Source organism: Peromyscus eremicus, chromosome 14 (assembly GCF_949786415.1).
Source record: "Peromyscus eremicus chromosome 14, PerEre_H2_v1, whole genome shotgun sequence".
In the NCBI taxonomy this organism is placed as follows: Eukaryota; Metazoa; Chordata; class Mammalia; order Rodentia; family Cricetidae; genus Peromyscus; species Peromyscus eremicus.
In genome coordinates, this window is record NC_081430.1 from 65,811,845 (window position 1) to 65,829,726 (window position 17,882).

Consider the following 17,882-nt stretch of genomic DNA (forward strand, 5'->3'; position numbering starts at 1 on the left):
GACAGGGAGTGGGTAAAGGCAGCAACAGTCTTACCCAGCACTGGACCCTGAGTATCTGGAGAGGGCATCAGATCCCATGGAAATGGAATTATGGATAGTTATGATCCATCATGTGAGTGCTTGGAACAGAACCTGGGTCCTTTGCGAACAGCTAGTGCTCTTACCCACCAGGCCATCTCTCCAGCTCCTCTGGACTTGACCTTATTTCATATCCACAAATGCACAAATAACTCCAGATACTTATAAGAATTAGCTCAGTATTAATTAATTACTGTATTTCCCTCATGTTAGGGATTGGAAAATAGAAGCATAGAGAATTTAAGAAATTTATCCCAGGCCCTAAAAGTGTAACCTCACAGAGTCAGCTGGCAGTGACGGCAGCTCATTCCTCAGCTACTGTGCCGAGCTACTTCTCAGGTTTTCTTCCCTTTTCCCATGTGTATGTGCTCTCTCTCTCTCCTCTCTCTCTCTCTCTCTCTCTCTCTCTCTCTCTCTCTCTCTCTCTCTCTATCTCTCTCTCTCTGTGGTGGTGGTGGTGGTGGTGGTGGTGGTGGTGGTGTGTGTGTGTGTGTGTGTGTGTGTGTGTGTGGTGTGAATGTGTGGTGTGTGTTTGTGCTTGTGAAAGTGGAGGCCCAAGGTCAACAATGAGAGTCTTCCTTGATCATTCTCTACCTTATTCATTGAGGCAGAGTCTCTCAGTTGACCCCAGAGAGTGTTGACATGGTCAGACTAGTTGGACAGTTGTGTACTGGGATTCTGTCTCTTCTGAAATTATAGCTCCCCCTCCCCCACCCCACCCCACACCGGTGGGAATCTGGACTTACAGCCCCACCTACTGGTAGTAATCTGGAATTACAAAGGTCTGCCACACTGGTGGAAATCTGGAATTATAGCCGCCCCCACTCTCCCCGAGACACACACACACACACACACACACACACACACACACACACTGATGAGACTCTGGAATTGCAGTCCCCCCAATACTGGAGGGGATCTGAAATTACAGGGGTCTGTCACACTGGAGTGGATCTGGAATCTGATCCTCATACGTGCAAGGCGATGCTACCTCCCCGAAGTGATCCATCTCCCCGTTCTTGGATGCTCTTAGCAGTGTTGGCTTTGTCATTGTGATGGTTATGAACTCCCAGAATGACTAATTTTGACACTATGAGCAACAGTGGCAAATAGATACACCCAGAATTTGAAAAAAGAATCAATTATTTGTGTGGGTTCATTGAGCATTAAGATCACAATGTATTCGGTCTGAATTGACACAATTTTGGTTATCTGAGAATACTAATCTACTTCAAAGAAGGTGTTAAAATATTTTACACAACTGTAATTTCCCCACATTGTGAAACCCTTTAACTCAAGGCCTAGTAATGGACTTTCAGTTTAATTATAATAAAAACTAAAGATGTGTTACTCCAAAAAAAGCCTGAATGTAATGGTTCTTAAAGATCTCAAAAAGTGATGAATTTGACCCTCAATTATGTCCTCTTCTTACTAGTTATATTGGTTTGGAAATAGTGAAGTTAGTAACTTTGTAAGCTGATGCCCCTAAGACAGTGGTTCTCAACCTGTGGGTTGTGAGCCTTTTGGGGGTCACATATCAGATAGCCTGCATATCAGATATTTACATTAGATTCATAACAGTAGCAAAATTACAATTATGAAGCAGCAATGAAATAATTATATGGTTGAGGGTCACCACAACATTTAACTGTATTAAAGGGTAGCAGCATGAGGAAGGTTGAGAACCACTACTCTAAGGGATGAAAAATGATGCAAATTCAGTGTCAAGCAATGTCTCACTTTTACTTACTTACTTTTGTTTTTTTCGAGACAGGGTTTCTCTGCGTAGCCCTGGCTGTCCTGGAACTCACTCTGTAGACCAGGCTGGCCTGGAACTCACAGAGATCCGCCTGCCTCTGCCTCCCGAGTGCTGGGAATAAAGGTGTGCACCACCATTGCCTGTCCTCACTTTTCTTTTTAAAGGAAATGCAGAATATGGATGAATATGAAATAAAATAAAAATCAAGTAGCTCATCAAGTAGACTGTACTTTCTTCCTTTTTGTTTCTTTTTTTAGTGTGCTTATGTGAATGTATGGAGCAGAGTTTGTGAGTATGTGTGCTCATTCCACAGACACTTATTGACTTCCACTGCACACCACACACAAGGTCAGGTGTACTCTGCGTTTCAAAGCCCTGGCCCTTCTGCCTGGAGTCAAAGAACTTCTACTATCTGCCCCTCACTGTCTCTAGTTATTCTCCCGGCACACATCTTTCTGCATGGAAGGCTGATCTTTCTCTTTCAGCTTTGTCTTTTGTCTCCACACTGCTATCTCATCCCTCTGGCTTTCTTCTCAGTTTTGTCCCTGACTTTGTAGCCGTCTAATCACTTCCTTTGGGAATGTAACCCTGTCCCCATTCGTCCTGCTCCCTCACAAAGAAACATGCAGATGTAACATCCTGTAAATCCTACCTGTGCCATGGCGAGTGAGTAATATAGCCCCTGCTTGGCCATCAGTTCAGCATGGGTCCCCTTCTCTGCCACCATGCCATCCTTCATAGTCACAATCGTGTCTGCCCCACGAATAGTGGAAAGCCGGTGTGCAACCACAATTGTTGTCCGACCTTTGCTTGCCTGCCGGACAGAAGACGTGGGAGGTAAACAGAAGAGTGTTAGAATTAACCTCTGCAATAGTCAGGACAACTTATTTTTACAGTATTATTTTACCAGGAATCTTATCCTAGGATATAGAAAACCAGAATATTTAGCAGATTAGAAAGGCCAGTAGAAATTAGAATATAAAAAAGTAATTTATTCCAAATGGTGTTTTTTTTTTTTAAATAAAAACTGTAGTATCTTAGTACTAGAAAGAAACCTAACAAGAAATTTTTAGCTGTCTAACCATAGAGCAAAAGGGATCTAAGATTTAAACTCACTGTCATCTCTCAAATGAGCATGTTCTTTAACAAGTTATGGTAGACTCAAGGTAAACCATGTTTTAAAACAATCATAAGTACATAGAAAGGTGCACATGGGGCATTGGTAGATGCATTTCAAACTGAATCCATCAGATCACACGGGCAGGCCGCTACCAGCACCTAGACGCCATCACTTGCCTTCGCTCACTGCCACTGCTTATGCACCAAAGGAGACCACTGTCTTATTCCCAGTGCCTCTCTCTCTCTCTCTCTCCCTCCCTCTCTCTCTCTCCCTCTCTCTTTCTGTATTAATGTAATGGAATCTGCAGTCTATACTCCTATGTGTCTGAGTCTTGGTGTTCAATATTATGTTTTCGAGACGAACCATTTTGTTTCCCATACCTACACAGTATTTTACTGTTCAGGTATAATTTATCCATTCTACTGCTAACTGGGTTTGAGTTGTCTTTACTTGTGTGTTTTTTTTTAATAATATATAGATTCTTGCATGTGTTTATTTAGTGAACAAATTTATAAAGATCTATCATTTGTACACCTCAAAAGGGACTGCTGAGGCATAGGGCGTCCAGTCTACAGAGCCCCCAAAGCAGGAGAGTCCAGGCAGCTTTCTATTTACACTAACAGTGGGTTGATCTCTTTTTGTCTGATAGATGAGTACTTTACATAAAAACCTTTATTTACATTTTCCTAATGGCTAATGAAGTTGAACAACTTTTCAACTGGTTAGTGAAATATGAATGCTCTGTTTTGTCATTGGCCCAAATCTTTTGCCCATTTTTCTTTGGGAGCCATCTTTTTCTTTCTAATTATTGGGAGCTATTTACATAGTCTAGTTTTGGGGACTTTGTGAGAAGCTGTGTACTATTATAACTATTTCTTTCATGTATGTGATTGTCTTCTCACTCTCTAAAAGCTGTCTTCCAATGAATAGAAACTTCCTCTTTTAATGATGTCCAGTTTAGTGACTCTTTTCTAATTGTGTCTTTTGAGTCCTATTTCAGAAATATTAACCTCTGTCACATACAGATGTTTTTCTGTTTTATCCTCCAGTTTTTACTATTGTGCCTTTCATGTTTAAACCTTTAATTCACCTGGAATTGATTTTTGTGCATGATGTCATTGTTAGCCTTTAATTAAATGAGTGTTCTAGTAACCCCGCTGTAAGTAAGGTGAGATTATCCCAGGTCTGTTTTTGCATTGTGCATTATTCTGTCGTCCAGGGCACCTGTCACTACACCAATAATATGCTGTGCTAACTGGCATAAAACTGAAATAGTTTTGTGATGCAGTAGTTTGAGCCTTTCAGCTTTGCTCTCCTCCATACGGCTGCACTTGCCAACCCTGAGCTGTGCATTTTGCACCGAAGCCCAGCCCAGTAGCAGGCACTCGGCAGGCACACTGCAAGTGACTGTCAGCTTCACTGCTCACACTACTACTGTATCACAGATATTTAATTGTCTTATTCCCAATTCTAGTATTATTCATTTCAGAAAAGGAAACCGGAACTCTGAACACCAAGAAACTTGTTCCCGTTCTTTGCCAGCAATGGGAGGGTGGTGCTAGGCTCTGATGTAATTGCCTCCTCTCTCTATAAAGGTCTCTCTATTGCAATGGATATGCTTACTGAGGTGAATGAGGGTTTCTTTCAAAGTCTTGCACTTACAGTCTATAATAAAAGGAAACTTCTCAAAACATTAGTGATTCATAATCAAAACTAATGAAATTATGATATAATGCTACATGGAAAATGCAGGGGAAAGCTGATGCATCTTGTTATGATTATGTTTAAAATCTATCTGTAGGAAAAAAAGGACTAAATAGGATATATCAAAATATTAATAGTGCATGCATTTAACTATTGAGCCTATGAGTTGTAATTTTCTTAATTTTCACAATTTCATAAAATGTGAACATATTATACTTTTGCTTAAAGTGTTGGAATAATTAGGGGAGCATGTTCTCTGTCTGAAAGGTTGTGTTCCCATGGTAATCTCTGCAGGCATATGTATGAACAGAAGCTGTCATGAAGAACTGAAAATAGTTACTTGGTGTGAGTAAAGGTCTTTTGTCTCAAAGCATCTTATTATTTCTTGAAGAAATGACTATTGTGATACATTTAATGTATTACTATCCAGGGCAGCAAGGCAAAGTGAAAGTCTGAAAAGGCTTCAACATGACTGTTGTTTATGTGAGAGAAGCCAGTGGGCAGAGATGAAGACTGGAAGCCTCTACCATCACCAAGCCTAAAATGTAAGACAGCATCTGTGAAAAAGCTGGGATATGCAAATAAGCAAGAAAGCCCATGCTAGGTCTTCCGAGCATGAGGCCCTTGCACTAACTTTTCTCTCAGCTCTGGCCAGCTTCCTCCCCAGGAAATGTATTTTTTCTTGATAAACTACCTCTGTTTCTACTACTATCCTCCTGTCCCTGTCCAACCCCTTGTCCCAGGACACAGAAACCTGGAAATCCCAGAGGCTGCCCACTGAAGCCAATATCTCTTGATATCACTAGGACATTCTTAAGTGAGAAAAAAGGGGGAGACTAGAACTTGGACAGTAGGAAGATGGGGGTCATGTAGTTATAACTTCAGAACAGTTGAGTTTATGCTGTAGGATCGGGAGTTTTAAAGAGCAGTCACAGTTAACACCCATGTCTCAGATGACAACAGGGCATTGTTCCTGGGATTCGATTTTTACAATTACATAGGAAAATAAAACTGGGCAGGAGACCTGTAATCAAAGCCAGCCTTTTGCATTAAGCAGATTTTTTTTATTAGTTTTAACTCTAAAATATGCTAAAGTATCTGTGAATGTCATATATGTGCATATATATTCAGACATGTGTGTGTGCTCACACCATGGTGTGCATATGGAGGTCAGAGGACAACTTCCCCAGGATCAAACTCAGGTTTGGCAGTTCGGCCTTTGCTAACTGAGCTGTCTCTGACCCCATAGTCACACATTTGCTAAGAATGTATACACATATATAGGTAGTCCATAAAAAAATACATATATATGTATACACACATATGATTGTATCTGTATATACATGTGTGCTTAAGTACACGCACATTTTATATCAGCCAATCCAGCTAGGAAAGCAGTAATGTAATAATTTGGGTTAGTAATGGGGAATGAAATGTGCCATTCGAAATAAGGCTAGGTCACTGAATGATGTCAAAGTCATTCTAAAGTCTCTCACAGTTCTCAGTACTATTTGAGGAAGATAACTAGAAGTCAGTGCTTCGCTACTTTAAGTCACATTGTGTTAATGTGAAAACCCTTGGGAGACATTAAGGAAGAAAAATGATTAGAGAAGGGAAGAGTCCCATCAATGTGAATGGAAGGAGCGAAGACGCCCACTGCCGTTTCTGTGATGGGGCGTGTTGCTGCCATGGGAAGGTGAGACCTGTGGAATGGAATATTGTGTGCGCGTGCGCGTGCGCGTGCGCGTGTGTGTGTGTGTGTGTGTGTGTGTTTAATGTCAACCATTATCATTTACTTTTCCAAGTCATACCCTGGATCCATACCAGAGGAACTCTGGGAACTACCAGCTGGTATCCAAAGAACCCCAAATCTGTACTTTCTTGCACTTAAAAATAACAGTGAAACCAGGAGTGTGGGACTCAGAAAAGATTCTGTGCACTTACCTTCTCCAGCGCAGTTTGAACAACTAACTCACTCTCTGTGTCCAGGGCAGATGTGGCCTCGTCTAAGATCAGAATTTTGGGGTTTCGAACTAGTGCTCGAGCAATGGCGATTCTCTGTTTCTGGCCTCCGCTCATTTGAGCTCCTTTTTCCCCCACTAGTGTATTAAATTTCTAATGAGACAGAGAGGAAAAAGCACAAATATAGAGGGGTGATTAAATGATCAGAAGAGGAATGACAAGCACGTTTATGTTCTTTTTTTGGGGGGAGGGGTTTCGAGACAGGGTTTCTCTGTGTAGCTTTGCGCCTTTCCTGGAACCCCCTTGGTAGCCTAGGCTGGCTTCGAACTCACAGAGATTCAGCTGGCTCTGCCTCCCCAGTGCTGGGATTAAAGGCGTGGGCCACCACCGCCCAGCACATTTGTGTTCTGATGGCAGCTTAATGACTACTTGAGCCTGACCATTCAGAATCTTCGATTTGATCATTGTAAAAACAAACTCCTCTGGGAAAAGGTCCTGGCGAAGACAGTACGGAAAGGTAAATTAGGACCAAACCAGATAAACAGAACAAGGATTCTTAGAAAAATTCTTAATTGGAGGGAATTTTCAAATCTCTTTTAGATGACCTCAGAATACTTTAAAAAAACCAATGAAGCATTCACTGTGATATAAGTGTTTGTGAGCAATTTGATAGGCTGTCTATGCTTTTCCTCTTGGAGGCTCTGAAAAGTAGCAATTAAAAAAAATGAATGCCACTTATGATGCCCATATGTAAGCCTAGTGCTGAGGAGTCTCAGGTAGGATGATCAGGAGTTCAAGGCCGTTCTCAACTGCATATCAAATTCAAAGTCAATCTAGGTTACAGGAGAACCTGCCTTAAAAACAACCAAAGGTCAGGTATGGTGGAGTACGGCTTTAATTCCACACTCAGGAGCCAGAGAGGCAGGTGGATCTCTGTGCGTTCAAGGCCAGTCTGGTCTACATAGTGAGTTCCAGGACAGGAAGGGCTCTGTAGAGAGACCCTGTCTCAAAAAACAAAACAAAACAAAACAAACATACAAACTGAACCAAACAAACGAAACCAAAATTTACTACAACTTCTTTTTTAAAAGCTGTATTTTTTCCTAAAAACATTTTTCAGCCGGGCAGTGGTGGCGCACGCCTTTAATCCCAGCACTCGGGAGGCAGAGCCAGGCGGATCTCTGTGAGTTCGAGGCCAGCCTGGGCTACCAAGTGAGTTCCAGGAAAGGCACAAAGCTACACAGAGAAACCCTGTCTCGAAAAACCAAAAAAAAAAAAAAAAAAAAAAAAAAAAAAAAAAACATTTTTCAGTCTTGGGAAAAATTTAAGGCCCTTTCTATTTATTTATTTCTTGATAAATGCATTTTTAACAAATTGAATATTATTTTATTATAGTGGGATGACTTCTAGTGTTTGTGACCTGTATTAGTCATATTCTGTTGGGTTATGGCACACATTTCAACAAGGATGGAAATTTAAATATTCTTCCTAAACATTTAATTTCTAGAAACTTTTTTTTCTAAAAAAAAAAATGTCAGTCTTGGGGCTGGAATATGGCTCAGTGGTTAAGAATACTAGCTGCTTTTGTAGAGGACACACGTTTGGTTCCCATGGTGCTTACAGTCACCTGTAATTCTAGTTCTCAAGGATCTGATGCCCTCTCCTGCCCTCCATGGGCACAGCACACAGGTAATGCAGACAAATACACAGGCAAACACTCATATACATAAAAAAAATCTGAAACGGATGAAAGATTTCTAAAAAAAAAAAAGTCTTATGATAGACGAATTATGCACGGTTTTCATAGATGCAGTCCTGTTGTTTTGGCAAACAAGTTACCACAGTATGTCACCATCACCCAGTTATGGCACAGAGCACTATAACCTACAAAAATCTCAAGATCCCTTTCAGTCCAAACTAGACCTTGCTTCAAAATTGATTTGATTTTGACAGTACAAATTTCTTTATGTATTTTTGACAGTATCTAGTGCAGCCCGGGATGACCTCACATTTGCCATGTAGCCCAGGATGACCTTGCACTGTTTTTGTGTCTCTCTTCCTGCCTTCACATCCCAAGTGCTAGGATTACAAGCATTGGCCATAATGTCTGGATTTATACGGTGTTGGGGATTGAACCCAGCGCTTCTTGCATGCTAGGAAAACTAGTGTGGTGGTGTTGTGGGTTTTGTTTTTGTTTTGTTTTTTTTTTACATTTTTTCTTTTAGTAATTTCATACATATATACAATGTATTTAGATTATGTCTACCCTCTGGGACCTCACTCCATCCAGCTCTCCACTCCTCCTGGACTCCCTCTGGGTTCAGTTCCCAACTTCAAGCCCCTGTGCCCTGCACCTGGTCAGGTAGAGGTATTCAGAACATGTTCTTGCACCTTGTGTCTTGCCTTTTCATTTTCTAAACGGTGGTTTTTAAAAGAGGGTTTTAATTTAATTTTTACATCCTTCTTTTTTTGTTTCTTTCTTCCTCCTGGGGGGATGAGCCCAGGGCCTTGTGTATGGTAGGCAAATACTCCACACTGAGTTACATGCTCAGCCTTTAGTTTCAGTTCTTTTTATAGTATTTTAAAGAAAATTTCATACATATGTACAATGTATCTTGATCATATCCTCACTCCTCTTTTGAGACATTGTCTTATCATCCAGCTCAGGCTTCTCAATCTTGACCTTCTCCTGCCACTGCCTCTTGATCTCACTCACTTGGCCAGTTTACTATTTCTTTTTTAAGATTTACTTTTTAAATCTTTATCTGTGTGTGTTCACTGTGTGTGTGTGTGTGTGTGTGTGTGTGTGTGTGTGTGTGTGTGTATAGGTGCCTAGAGAGGCCAGAAGAGGTTGTCTGGTCCCCTGGTACTAGAACTACAGGTGGTTGTGAACTGTCTAATATGTGTGCTGGGAGCCAAACGTGGGTCTTCTGGAAGAGCAGCAAGTGTCATTCACTGCTGAACTATCTCTCTATCCCCCATTTTACCACTTTAAAAATTAGTACATAGCATCCTAAGAACTCTTTGCTTATCTTAATATTATGATTTTCTTCTTTCTCCTAAGATATTACCGAATTAATTATTCTTTTGAGACTGTCTTACTGTATAGCTCAGATCGGTCTTGTACTTTTTAGGTAGTGTGGGCTAGTCTCCAAATAGTGATCCTCCTGCCTCAGCCTACCAAGTGTTTTTCTAAATTTTTATTTTTGAAATTCAAGCTAATATTTTGCTCTAAGACAAAATAATTTTTGTCTGTGGTATAATGCAAAAACCACAGTTCATTGGATGTCTTGTTCTAGGCCCATTAGCAAAATGTTTTTTCATCTGCTTAATTCTATTACACTTGTTAAAAATTGACATGTGGCCCATTTCTGGAGTCTTTGCCCTGATGCTCTACACATCCGATTTCACTCCTCTACTGCTGTATTGTTGCTGTCTTGAACTAGATGTTGTGAGTGTGTGCCAGCTTCATTGATCTGTTTTTAAAGCTGCTTTGTCTATTCTCATTTTAATTTTATAAATAAAAAATATTTTAGAGTCCATACATCATTTTCAACACATATACAAAAGACTCATGGAATTCTCTGATTGGTGAAGAATCAGATTTATAGGTCAACTTGAGAAGAATATAACCTTAAAAACATTGACTCATAGTAAATAAGGTACAATTTATTTAGGTCTTCTTTCATTATTTTGGTCAATCTTTTATTAAATGTATTTTTAAAAAGATTTATTTATTTATTTTATGACTATGAGTGCTCTATCTGCATATACAACTTTATGCCAGAAGAAGGCATCAGATTCACTATAGATAGTTGTAAGTCACCACATGGTTGCTGGGAATTGAACTCAGGACCTCTGGAAGAACAGCCAGTGCTCTTAATCACTGAGCCATCTCTCTATCCCTTAAATGTATTTTTAAGAAATTTTTATTTTGATGACATTGTGAATGCTTAACATTTTTTCATAACTTTTGCTACCTTTTAAAGATTCAGTTGATTTTTAAAGGAAGTTTGAGCTCATTAGTTGTTGCTTTTTCTTGAACTTTTTTGGCAGTTTGTGTCTTTGAAGGAGTTGACCCTCTTCCAAGTTGTTAAAACCACAGGCACAGTAGGGTTCATAGTATCCCCTTGTGGACAACTTTACAGTGACTGTAGGCTCAGTGGTCAAGAATGGCCTTTCATTGACCATTCCTTCATTTCTCTCCTCTCATTCTCCCCCTTTCTCCTTCTCCAGCTCCCCCTTTTGAGCTCCCTCCTACATTTCTCATTCTTTCCCTCTCTCCCTCTCTCTCTCTCTCTCTCTTATTTTGAGGCAGGGTTTCTCTGTATAACATCTCTGGCTGTCCTGGAACTCACTCTGTAGACCAGGCTGGCCTCGAACTCACAGAGATTCACCTACCTCTGCCTCTCTCTCTCTCTCTCTCTCTCTCTCTCTCTCTCTCTCTCTCTCTCTCTCTCTCGAACTTCGGCATCTATCATGCTAACTTGTAGTTTCTTCTTTGGATTACAGCATTGTGATTTACTATTAGTTTTACTGCAAGGGGCACCTTTGTCTATAAATGTTCTTTTACTAACTTGCAGAACTGGGTTAAAGAGTACATGGAAATGCTCCCAAATTCTAAGTGGGAGGCAAGAGAGCCCTGTGTGTTGTGAGGAAATTCACTGTAAGGAGTAAAAGGCCAACGAAAGGAAATGTACCATTTCTCAACTACAGGAAAGGAACCTTGAAGCCTTTAGTGATATCGCTGGCTTACATGCCATGCTAATCACTATGTTAAATCATGGCATAATAAACATTATTTTTAAAAGTTATTTTGTTACAATGCACAGTGTGGTTTGTAAGTATGTCCTTAAAAAACGAATGTTTTTTGATATTGTGACTCATTGGAATGACGGATTTTAGATGTAATTTAGTTTCAAGTGTCAGCTTTTTTCTTTTTTAATATATCTTACTGGGTGCACACCACAGTTTTTAGGTGGTTCTAATGAACTTAAACTTCAGGAAATGCAGATAAACGGTTTAGTAACTATCACACAGTACTCACTGGTACATGTCTTGTTGCCAAGAATTTCAAATTTATCACATCTTTTTACAGTTTCCCATTTCTTACTCAGTATTCATTTCTTCTGCTATATATAGGAGTAGCCCTGTCTGTCCCATTGTCCTCGCTCACCAGTCCTGTGTACGTGAGCGCTTCATTCACACTACTAGCCACAAGGTGGCGCTACAAACCAACATTTTTGCAGAAAGCGTTTCTCAGCTTGTGCTCAGGATTTTCTCAAATTTCTTTGTCCTGCTTTAACATAGACATCATTTTCTCTCTTCAATATACAGTGAAACACAATAAAAATTAAACACAACAAGGAGTTTTTGTAATTGGCCTTTCACTGGCGTCTTTCTGTTTTGGATTTTAGCATATTCCCTTCTCCGCAGATGTTGCACCTGAAATACTTCCCACATTAACTCCCACTGTGCAGTGTGAGTTAGCCTCCCCTGGGCTGTGCGGAAAGCGGATGTGCTCAGAACCTGGGCAGCACCATGCTCACCTTAGGAAACGCCACTATGAAGTCGTAGGCATTCGCTTCCCTCGCTGCCTGCTCCATCTCCTCTTCACTAACTCCTTCACGCCCCAACTTAATATTATTGCCGATGGTGGTCCCAAACAAAACAGGCTCTTGGCTGACCACTCCGATGTGCTCTCGGTAATGCCTCACGTTTTGGGCTCGGATGTCATTCTCATCGACTGTGATCTGACAAACCAAAGAACAAAGCAGGGTATGATGCTGTCCGAGGTCTTGGCTTTTGACTATCTTATTAATCCGAAGAATAAACCGAGAAGCAGTATCTCGGCAAAGACTGGCTATATTTCGGTAAAATATTTATGGTATAAGTAACACCAGTAGATTTTGTTTTCCTGGTAGATTGGAATCAACAAATCTTCAAGAAACGATCAACTTAAAATCCTATGAAACCACACATTAAGTATTAATAAGGTTGTCAATAAGATAGCCGCACACGAACACTGTAGGCGCTACAAATGTTATTGTGGAGACAGACACCATCAACTTTGTTGTTTTAAGACTGATGGCGCCTGTAAAGTTCTAGCTGTTCCTTCTACTCATTGTTTTAATTAATTAGTAAATAAACTGTCTTTGTAGGTAGCACTGTTACTGTAGCATACTCCAGGGACAGGACTGGATGTAGCCATCAGAGACTCCACTCCTCACAGCCCTGGCATTTATGTGAGAATGGACACTGCTTTGCACTTATCCAGTGATTTATTTAGTTAATATTAGCATGGACTCAATGTCTATAATATTTTAAACATGGACTGAGACATGCAATTTAAAAGAGACCAGCTCCTACAAGATTTTCTTTTAAAGACAATAGTTAAGTAGAAGCACTAAGAATCGTGTTCTCAGGAATATCAGCCTCAGGTAAGAGCTGATTTCAACATTATAGATTTTGGAAAATGAGAAAGAATGGGCCAGAGAGATGGCTTGCATGCAAAGGCACTTGCTGTCCACGCCTGCCCACTGGAATTCGACCCTTGGAACCCACATGAAGGCGGAAGAAGAGACGCAGCTTGACAGTTATCTTCTGATCTGCACATGATCTGCATCTTCTGCCCACCTCAGGCACTCTCATGGAATGTAACAAATACATTCTAAAAGAAGGAGCATGCTTTCTACAGATATGATTCTTCTAACACATTTTGAAATTCTATTTTTCTTTTTTTGATATTGTTGTTTGTGGTACTGGGGCTCGAACCCAAGGCCTTGTATTCCAGGCATGCACTCACCACTCAAGCACAACTTCAGCCCTTGCTTTTTCCTTCCTTCCTTCCTTCCTTCCTTCCTTCCTTCCTTCCTTCCTTCCTTCCTTCCTTCCTTCCTTCTTGCCTTTCTTTCTTTCTTTCTTTCTTTCTTTCTTTCTTTCTTTCTTTCTTTCTTTCTTTCTTTCTTTCTTTCTTACTTTTTAACATAGTTTCACTATGTAGCCCAGCCTGGCTCTAAACTTATGAGATCTCTGCCTCAACCTCCTGAGTGCTGACATTTTAGGTATGCATCACCATGCCCAGCTAAATTTTGAAATTCTTCAGAAGACTGATGTGGTAGTTTGAATAAAAATGGCCCCATCAACTCATGGGGACTGGCATTATTGGGAGATGTGGTCTTGTTGGAGTAGGTATGGCATTATTGAAGGAATTATGTAACTGGGTGTGGGCTTTAAGGTCTTAGAAGCTCAAGCCAAGCCTAGTGTGGCTCATTCTCTTCCTGCTGCCTGCAGACCCAGATGTAGAACTCTCAGCTCCTTCTCTAGCACCATGTCTGCCTGCCATGCTTCATGCCATGATGATAATGGACTAAACCTCTAAGCTGTAAACCAGACCCAATTAAATGTTTTCTTTTATAAGAGTTGTCATGGTCACGGCATCTCTTCACAGCAATAGAAACCCTAACTAAGACAACTGGGCACTACAAACTACACTCGTTTACCTTGAACCTGGTCTGTAGTCTATTTACTCTGTTTGTTATCTGTCTACATAAGAGAATGTGAACTCCAAAAAGCAGAGGCTTTTGTCTACCTTGTTCACTGAGGGATTCCAAGAGCCCAGACACATCAGACAACACATAAGTTGAGTGAACAGATACACAGGAAGGAAATAGCGTGGCTCTTCTTAGTATCACTATAAATATAGTTGGCACAGCTGCCTGCCTTGTCATAGGTAGTATTTCCAAATTCCATTCTGTGTACATGACTTTTCTTTCTTTTTGTGTACATGTGTATACGTTCGTGTGTGTGTGTGTGTGTGTGTATGTGTGTGTGTGTGTGTGTGCACTGTGTGTAGAGACCAGTGTCTGTGCATGTGCACATGTATGCACATAGACCAGTGTTTGGGTGTCTTCCTGGATCACTTTCCTTCTTAGTTTTTCAGATAAGGCCTCTCAGGGAACCTGGAGCTCACCAATTTATCCAATTAGGTCAGCAAGCCTCAGAGATCCTCCTGTCTCCACCTCCCCGGCACTGGGATTGCAGATGTGCGTCTGTCTGTGAAGCCTCAGAGATCCCCCATCTTTACTTCCCTGGCACTGGGATTGCAGATGTGCAAGCCATGCCTGGCCTGGCTTTAAGTGGATGCTGTAAATGCAGCATCTCTTTCTCACATAGCAAGCCCCGAAACTATCTCCTCAGTCTCTCCCGCGTGGTTTTCCTAGCAGCCTGTACTTACACAGCCTTCTTCGGGGTCATATAGCCTCTGCAGAAGCTGGACTGTTGTGGTCTTGCCACTACCACTGGGACCAACCAAAGCCACTGTCTCTCCAGACTTAATCTTGAGATTGAGACCTTTCAGAATCTGTTATATACACAGGAAATGACGCCATTAGGTATGCTGGACAACAATGTACATAAAGTCAGAAAGTTAATCTGTAATTACAAACAGAAAAATTCTTATGTGGCACATGAAAACAACCAGATCTTATATTTATTTGTGTAGTATTTCATTTATATCTCTAATAATGTACAGTTTGGGAGTACAATATTTAAATTTTTCTCTATACAAAGAGGAGATCTAATTTAAGAGTTAGGTAGTCACAGCAAACTGTTCACATTTTTTTTTGCTTTTTTATTAGCATATTTTAATTGTAAAAAAAAAAGGGTTTTCATGAAGGCATTTTCTTACATATATTATATATTTATAATATATATTGATCACATTCATCTTTCCAGTGCCTTCTCTTTCCCTCTTCCCTCATTCTTTTTGATTTCCTTCTTCTTTTCAAATAAACAATTTTTCCTAAACATGTATGTCTGGTGCATGCTCATGTGGATATACACATTTGCATGTGTGCAGGTACACATGCATGTGTGTGTACATGCACATGGAGACCTGAGGGTAATATCAGGAGTCTTCCTCAATTGTTGTCTGCCTTATATATTGAGGCAAAGTCTCCCTCTGAACCTGGGTGGGCTGCCATACCCACCAGGTTTTAAGTGAGTGCTGGGGATCTGGACCCTTTTCCTCATGTTTGAATAGTGTGCACTTTACCTACTAAGCCTCTACCAAGCATGCAAACTTCACATATTTTTACTGAAATATTTTACATGAATCTTTTTAAAAAATTTATTAATTTTTATTTTATGTGCATGAGTGTTTTGTCTGCATGTATGTCTATGTGAGGATGCCAGATACCCTGGAACTTGAGTTACAGACAGTTGTGAGCTGCCATGTGGGTGCTGGGGATTGAACCCCGGTCCTCTGGAAGAACAGCCAGTGCTCTTAATCTCTGGGACATCTCTCCATCCCCGTCTTACATGAATCTTATGACAAACAAGTTAAATTTTTATCTTTTAATTTGCAACAAATGAAATCTCAACAGGTAACTTTGAGTTATTCAAGAAAGCTCTCCCTTAGAATAGGTCTAAAATTTCTACAAAGTATACTAAAAAAAGCAGTTGGCAAGCTCACAGGGACACAGGTGAGATCTTAGCAGTTTTAGACACCTGCCTGCATCTAAGCACACATGACAGCACAGTGGGAATATTTACAAAATTTTCTCCATGTCTGAGAGTCACTACCAAGCTTTAGTTCCCAGGGATCTGCCTTATGACAGCAGTCTCACCAACGACAAGAGCCACCTACGGATACCCTCAGAGATCTTTGCTTGTAACTGTGTTTTCAGCTCCAAAATGAGCCTCTCGTTTTGATCTTATCATTTTTAAAGAAACAAATATTTAAATAAGCACAGTGTGAAACCTCCAATGGGCCAATCAGAAAAGCATTTAAAAAAAAAAAAGGAGATGAACATCCTGTACTAATGATAAAGGGTGCTTCTTCCATGACACTTTCATCCTCAAGTTGGTTACTCTTCATTCCACGGAAGAATGTGTCCTTCACTTAAAGTCGGTAGGCCTTAAAAATTAACTGTTCAGCTTAACAGAAAGGGTTATGTTCAAAAGCTAATTTAAACGCTGGGGAGATGGCTCAGCAGGTAAAAATGTTAACCACACAAGCCAAATGACCTGAACTCAATTCCTGGAACCCATGTAAAAAAAATTCAGTGCAGTAGAGTTCACCTAGGAAGATCCCAGACCAGCTAGTCTCGGGTATGCATCAAATCAGCAGAAACAAGAGAGGAACCTGTCTCAACAAGGTGGAAGAGGAGAACCAAGTTCTGAAAGCTGAGCTGTCTCTGAACTCCACCTATGCAAAGTGGCAGGTCCGCTTACCCGCTCCCATGCACACACGCAAATTAAAACAATTGTTTACCCAAATATGGTGGCACACACCTATCCGAGTTTGAGACCAACCTGGGCTACATAGTGAAAACCAGCTTCAAAATAAAGAAACAAGTAAAATAATTGTTCAGAACCCAGAGAACATGGCTTAGAGCATTATAATGGCGCAGTTTGTGCTTAGCGGCAGAAGCCAACCTAAATGTATATTCAAAATGCAGCCTAAAGTGCTGTGTTAAGAGGAAAGGCAAAAACTGGGGCAACAATGGTAAGTGACAACCAGGTCACAAAACAAAAGACTTTGATGAGAGACTTCCAGTAAAAAGAGTAGTCAGAGAGAAAACAAGGAAGTGGGAGTGGACACGTCATTTTAACCCACATTCTGTAAGGCACGTTAGAGGTTGATGCAATAGTAATCTCATCTGTCTCACTTAAAATTGAGCCCCCACTTTTCTCTTAATTATGAATTTTGTTAGTAGCTACCTTTTGCAATCCTTAACAATACTATTTTGGGAGTGGGTAGCAAAGGGAGTAAAGGTCTTAATTAAACACAAGGAAAAAGTTAACAGGAAAGATAGATAAGATATGTTTTTCCAAGAGCTATTTGTTTTTTAAAGATTAGTTTATTGAGTGCCCTCCAAGAAGGCAGTTGGCTGGGCATTAGCTAGACTTCAGTCTCCTTTTAATTGTTAAAGGGTGAGTGAAAAGAGTGGGACAGACTGTGTGTGTGTGTGTGTGTGTGTGTGTGTGTGTGTGTGTGTGTGTGTGTGCCCGTAAAGTGAGAGGAAGAGTATCAGAGACACAGCTGATGCAGTAGAAGCCTCAAGGATGGAAGAGGGGAAGGCCTAGCAGGTGCATAATACCTGGTGGTTAGAAACTCCCAGATTCAAATGATTGAGTGTAGCTGGATAATACCCAGATGCCACCACGAGGTGGCAGCATTCATTAATCCAAGACATTTTGGTGCCCTCAGAAATGCAGAGTGGAGGAAATGGGAGTTAAAAATGCCTGTCAGTC

General features: G+C 40.6%; 1 protein-coding gene across 3 annotated transcripts in view; it reads right to left on the reverse strand.

Moving 5' to 3' along the window:
* The window catches only part of Abcb5 (ATP binding cassette subfamily B member 5), a 93,736-nt gene that overhangs the window by 45,668 nt on the left and 30,186 nt on the right, over positions 1-17,882 (reverse strand). For all 3 annotated transcript variants that reach the window (XM_059279801.1, XM_059279799.1, XM_059279800.1), the window contains 4 exons: positions 14,860-14,985; positions 12,173-12,376; positions 6,606-6,776; positions 2,490-2,651 (listed from right to left, as the gene is read on the reverse strand). In XM_059279801.1, coding sequence (XP_059135784.1) covers positions 2,490-2,651; positions 6,606-6,776; positions 12,173-12,376; positions 14,860-14,985 — 663 coding nt within the window. The remainder of the gene's footprint in view (positions 1-2,489; positions 2,652-6,605; positions 6,777-12,172; positions 12,377-14,859; positions 14,986-17,882) is intronic.